This window comes from Ursus maritimus, unplaced genomic scaffold (genome assembly GCF_017311325.1).
Source record: "Ursus maritimus isolate PB19 unplaced genomic scaffold, ASM1731132v1 scaffold_7, whole genome shotgun sequence".
NCBI lineage: Eukaryota > Metazoa > Chordata > Mammalia > Carnivora > Ursidae > Ursus > Ursus maritimus.
In genome coordinates, this window is record NW_024426885.1 from 9,059,968 (window position 1) to 9,066,147 (window position 6,180).

Below are 6,180 nucleotides of genomic sequence, written 5' to 3' on the forward strand. Positions count from 1 at the left end.
CAATGGGTGCAGACAGAAAAGCTCCCAAGAAAATCCTCCTGTCTCTAGCCAAAGGACCAAGAAAAAGGGAGCCTCAGAAGCCTCACAAGCCAGGGAGCCTGTATTCCAGTCAAATATCCCAGAAAAAATTGTGGCTCCACCCCCAGCCCAGCCTTTCCTCCAGCCAGGACGAAGTGGAGAGCCTAGACTTGCATTCACCAGGCTATAAAGAGTTGTTCCAAATCGCCCCTTCCTGCCAGTGTAGTATCAGAGAAGACTGGGTGATATAAAGAGTTGTTCCAAATCGCCCCTTCCTGCCAGTGTAGTATCAGAGAAGACCGGGTGATAACACTCCTACCTTCCCAGTCAGTGGAGATCCTGGGAAGTCTGAGCTTTCACCTTGACCCAGTGGTAATGAGGCACAATTCACCTAACTGCCGGGGGGTTGGTTATCAGAGGAGGCTTACTGGAAATTCAGGACTTTGACCATCTCCCAGCAGCAGCAGGGTCCCCTCTATGGTGTGGAGACCAAAGCATGAGGAGATTTTTCTGCAGTCTTCACTATAAGAACCTCATTGAGCTCCTTGAGGTAAAATTCATGAACATGGCTCTCCCCCCTAGAAAAACCTGGGCCCCCAGGAAGTTTTTTCTCTCATGCTGGTCCTCCTTCAGCCTCCAGTAGTTTATCACTTACCATTTAAGTGTTCCGAAGAGTCGCTGGCTCCAGCAGTGGCTTCTGCTCCTGAGAAGCTGCGATTCTCTGTATTCACCTGTCTCTTTACTTTCGTTTGCTCTGTTACTTCCACGCTGTGGTTGACCTAGGAAGACATGTTGACTATCAAGTTTGTTCAGCTTTTTTCTTGTTTTGAGGGTGGCAACTCCCAAGCTCTTTACATGTTGTAGTGGAACTGGAATTTCTGAGTTCATTTTTATTCATTCTTTTTTTCTTTCTGTTCCTCAGACTGGATAATCTCTATTGATCTGTCTTTGAGTTCACCAATTATTTCTTCTGCCTGCTCAGATCTGCTGTTAAGCTCCTCTAATGAATTTTTTTCAGTTATACTTTCCAACCCGAAAATTTCTATTTGACTCTTCAAAAAAAATAATTTCTCTCTATTGATGTTCTCTGTTGGAGACATTATTCTCATACTTTTAGTTCTTTAGACATAGATTCCTTTGAAAATATTTTAAATAGTTGATTTAAAGACTGTGTCTAGGAGCGCCTGGGTGGCGCAGTCGTTAAGTGTCTGCCTTCAGCTCAGGGCGTGATCCCAGGGTTCTGAGATCGAGCCCCACATCAGGCTCCTCTGCTATGAGCCTGCTTCTTCCTCTCCCACTCCCCCTGCTGGGCGCCTGGGTGGTGCAGTCGTTAAGCGTCTGCCTTCAGCTCAGGGCGTGATCCCGGCGTTCTGGGATCGAGCCCCACATCAGGCTCCTCTGCTATGAGCCTGCTTCTTCCACTCCCACTCCCCCTGCCTGTGTTCCCTCTCTCGCTGTCTGTCTCTGTCTGTCAAATAAATAAATAAAATCTTACAGAAGGAAAGAGAAAGAAAGAAAGAAAGAAAGAAAGAAAGAAAGAAAGAAAGAAAGAAAGGGAAAGAAAGAAAGAAAGAAAGAAAGAAAGAAAGAAAGAAAGAAAGAAAAGAAAAGAAGGACTGTGTCTATTAGGGCCAATGTCTGCGCTTCCTAGGGAAAGTTTTTAATTGCTTTCCTTTACCTTTTATCAGTCATACTTCTCTTTCTTTCATTTTTTCCTTTTGTTTTTTCTTTTTTATGTCTTAGAGTCTTTGTTGAAAACTAGACATTTAATATAATATGGCAACTCTAGAAATCAGTTTCTCCCTGCTCTCCAAGGCTTGTTCTTGTTCAGTGACTTTTCTCAACAAATTCTGTAAAGTCTGTATTCTTTGTTGTATATTGACACTGAAGTCTCTGTTGATTAGCTTAGTGATGAGCTAATGATCAGACAAAGATGACCTTAACTGCCTGGAACCAACAGATCTCCCAGTCTTTCATGAGGGGCTCTATGTGCATGTTGGGGCATGCCTTCAACAATCAGCCAAGCAGTTGGAAACTCTGCCATAGCCTTCACTTTTGGCTTGGGAGAAAGCCTTAGGGTCAGTCGGAGGTGGATGCTTAGGGCCATCTTGTGTCTCTCTTGAGGATACTCACAGCCTTAGACACGCACACAGCACACGTGCATGGCCTGGAGTCTCAGGAATATGTCAGAGCTTTTCAAAACTCCTATGGACAGCTAATTTACCAGCTTCTCCTTTAAGCTTTTTGGCTACTCTGTGATTTGCCCCAAATGTTATGCACTACCTCAAGCAGCCAAGAAGTTAAAACAATTGTAATTGTTTTTGCCAAAATCCCCTTAGAGGAAGACTTTTTGCATTAGGAGAACTCCAAGTTAGGTCAAATACAGATAGCTTTGCAAGAGAGGATTTCCAGATAACCAGAAGACAGGTCAAATAATGACAGTTCTTCGGGAATGAGGCTTTGAAAGAGCTGTGCCTCTGTTTGCCCTTTGGTAGCTGCATTGGAGCTTGGGTTTTATTTTCAAGGTTGCCATGGAGCTGGACAGTGAATGATGGAACAATGCCGCGAGCCTGCTATTCATACTGAGATTCAGTTGTTTTCTTAAAAATAAGTGTTTCCTGAGCTACAGCAAACTTTTAATTTCCAGAGTCTGAAAAAGACAGTTTTTCTGCCAGATTTTTCATTGCTTTTATAGAGGAAAGAATTTTCAGAGGTCTTATGCCACTAGTGTTGTGGATAAATCAATCCCCTGCTGTTTGTGACTTCTCGCGGGGTTTAGCCAGGGCAATAAGGAATAACCCTCCACAGTCAAAATAATGTCCTCATTTAATTGAACCAGCTTTGCTAGGTGTGAAATAGAAATAGAAATCTGATTTATAACAGACCTCCTACTCATATTGCTTTTTGAATTTCTTTTTGTCTTTGCCATAAAACCTGATAATATTCTGAAGTCAGTGAACCTACATCTGAGTCCTATTAAATGACTACAGCTATGTGATTATTCTGTTGTGTTGCTGCGACACAGAGTCTAACCAGTCTTCCATAGTTGAACTTTCAGATACATGAGAATTTTTAGATATTAGCCTCACCACATTACTGTCCTTTTATTTTGTTGAAATCCCAGATTTGCTTTTGATTAACAGTCAAACCTTAAAAGGTTCTCTGAGGGAACAAAACTTGAAAAGGTGAGACTGAGAGTAAATGACACAGAGTAGTATTTGGACACTCATATTTCTACTGGTCCTAAAATACATCTGAACATGGAATAGAATTCAGAACTCCACGAAAGGGAGTTGGTGTCCAGAGTGTTGATGTCACACAGCCTCTGGTCTGACAGGCATAGAAGTTGGAGCTGACAGGGCTGTGCATTCTGGTAGCTCGCGTGGAGTCTGTGCATCTAAAAGCAAGCTCTTGAGATTTATATCTTAATTACTCCTAACGGATAATTAGAATTTTCTTTTTCAAATTAGAAGTTTGAGAAATTCCTGATAAGATGTACTATTCCCTAAAGTTTATATTAATTATCATTTTTTTTTACTGCCAGCCTTCATCGAGCATGGAAGACTTAGACACTAGTAAGTATGTTTTGGCAGTAGATCGTTTTTCAATCCTTGCTCACTTTTCCCCCAGTTTCAGGGAGTGAGATTAAACAAATTGCTTATTCCAGAAAAACTTGATTTCCTGGGAGGATTGAGGAGGAAAAATGGCAGTTGTCAGTGGAAGAATAGAAGACTTTTCCTGAAACATGTATTATTTACAAAATGGATTTGTATATTCTCAGCATTGTTGAACATAACACTTTTAAAGAGTTGTCCCCTTAGTCATCCTTATAGGAAATTGTTAAGCCTGATGTAGAGTGACGACTTAATTCTGATTCTGAAAGTGAGTGTATTGCAGGACGCCCAGGTATTTGGGAGTAAAATCATTTGTTTGAGGCCTGTTTTGTTACTTACAGCTGCACATTACTGCCTGCGAAAGGAAGAAAAAGATTCTCAGCTTCTTTCTCTCTGGGTTCTGCGTTTCAGTCTCATCTCATTCATAAATAAACCCTTTCCCTCTCTTTGGTCCAGTTTAGGGTCCTATGCCTTCCTGGGAGGATTCATTTGTATACGCGCACAAGAATCTGTGGTCTGGGATTCAACTCTCTTTCCACTAGAGGAAGCTGTGGAGGTGTTGCGGTGGCTGGGTGGGGAGGGACGCCACATTCATTGCCCGCACTTCTCTGCCTAGATAAAGCTAAGTCTTCTAAAGTCAACACGATAATTATGTTCTGCATTGCTGGCGGTATCCTGGTGGCCATTCTTGTGCTGATGGGTGTTGTCATCTGTCTTTACTACAAAGTAGCCAACGCACTGAAGTGAGTGATGTGGGTAAGAGTGAAAAATACCCCCTCAAATAGGATCCCTGGGGCTCTCTGCTTGAGCAAGGTCATTCCTTGCCTTGTGCCTACACAGGGTGAGGTCAGGAACAGCAGGTAGGTTTGAAAGGTAAGGGCAGGTGAGTGTAGAATCTTGGTTTTCTCCCCTTCTGGCTCGGCGCTGTGAGCTCGTAAGTAGAATGTTCTCGGCTGGGGGGCTCTGTGCTGCTTTGCTTCACTTACTCTCACTGAGCGGACCCTCAGCTGTTGACTCCGCACACTGGCTGGGCCGTCCCTCCGTCCCAGGCACTGCAGACTGGAGGGAGGCTGGGAGTGAGTCTGTGCCTCACATTCACGCAGAGGACAGGCTGAATTGATCTCCTCTTAGCTGAGTTGGGGGAGCTCTCACGGTGTTCTCTCCATCACTGTGCATGGGCTTGGGGACAGTGAGGTGAGCCTGTAGGACTATGGGGAAGCGGAGCTGTGTGACGATCCCGGGGGACACCTGACAAGGGAGGGTCGATCAGACAAAAGAGAATTAGCTTTGGGGGAGAGGAACCTTCCAATCTGGGAGAGATGGGTCGTTAGAAGCAGTGCCGTTCCCATCCCAGGGGAGTTAAGCTGTGAGCTAGAAGGTAAATCCCGGAACGCGGGGCACGGCCAAGTGTGGCACCTTCGCAATCCCGCTCTGCACCTGCTGGGCCTGCAGCGATCAGCTGGCTGATCCACACTTGCAGTTCCCTCTCCCCTGTTGGCTGTGACCTGAGTCTACATTTCTAGCAATCCTGGGAGAGGAAGGGATTAGATAGGAGCTCGGGCCAGGGGCAGAGAGCTCTCGTTCCGGGCTACTATTACGTATTTGGCTCTCGGCCTAAACTTCGCAGATACCCCTGATGATTGTGACCAATGGACCGAGAAGAAAAATTCTAACTCCATGCTTTGTGTATGTCTTTTCTTAAGACCTCCAAAGGCACCTCTTTGTTTGGCCTTAAAAAATCCAGGCATACTCACTGAGGACAAGGTCGCCGCGGCCGCAGCCCTCACTGCTGGGTCCTATCCCAACCTCCAGTGCTGTGACGAATGTAGCTTGTATGCCGACTTCGATAACCTGCCACCGTGCTTCTGTGACGTAAACGAGGGACTCTGAGTTGGGTGGGCACAAGTATCTGCATGCGCAGTGTTTCTTTTTTAGTAGAATGTTTTATTATTCAAGTCAAGTTTTGTAGTGTTTACGTTATGTATTACAGAACATATTTATGTACTTTTGAATAAAGGCAATATTGAAAATAATCTTCTGCCTCCAGTGTTTGTTGTTAGTTATAAATGCACTTACATTTGTGGACTAGCCACTTTGGGACTTGGGGCACCTATGTTGCAATATTATATTGCAAGATGAGGAGAGTTAGAGTAGAAAATAAAAGCATCCAGTACATCTCCAACCCCAGAAGAAAACTATATATTGATCTTAGAGCGTTTCCAGTTTCAGACTCATCAAAAACTCCCAAGCTGGAGTAGTTCACTTGGCTCTTCTCCTTGTGAGGGCTCCATTCACTCTCATCGGGCTACTCTGTCGCAGACAATTATGTGACACTGTCCTGAAGGAGAACGACTGTCATCGTAGAGCGAGAACAGACAAATGGGACATCTCTGGGTTTAGGGTGACCTTATATGATGGGGTTGAGCCCGACGGTGTCTAAAAGACATTTCAAAAAACCTGAGATTTTTCCTTCTGCCATTCTCCAAGTCTCCGGAAGCAGGTTTCCTCCTCTTCAGGTCACCGTAACACAGATTTTGCTGACTGCTGC

The 6,180-nt window shown here is 44.5% G+C and overlaps 1 protein-coding gene across 2 annotated transcripts in view; it reads left to right on the forward strand.

Moving 5' to 3' along the window:
- LOC103657918 (protein FAM24B-like) overlaps positions 1–5,657 on the forward strand; it is a 12,164-nt gene extending 6,507 nt beyond the window's left edge. Inside the window, exons 2-4 of one of the 2 annotated variants that reach the window (XM_040624476.1) lie at positions 3,563–3,593; positions 4,249–4,375; positions 5,336–5,657. In XM_040624476.1, coding sequence (XP_040480410.1) covers positions 3,575–3,593; positions 4,249–4,375; positions 5,336–5,522 — 333 coding nt within the window. In that variant the 5' untranslated portion in view covers positions 3,563–3,574 and the 3' untranslated portion in view covers positions 5,523–5,657. Of the gene's footprint in view, positions 1–2,845; positions 3,594–4,248; positions 4,376–5,335 lie in introns of those variants that run through there. The other variant, XM_008685376.2, reaches the window with a different exon arrangement.
- Positions 5,658–6,180: the final 523 nt, after the last annotated feature.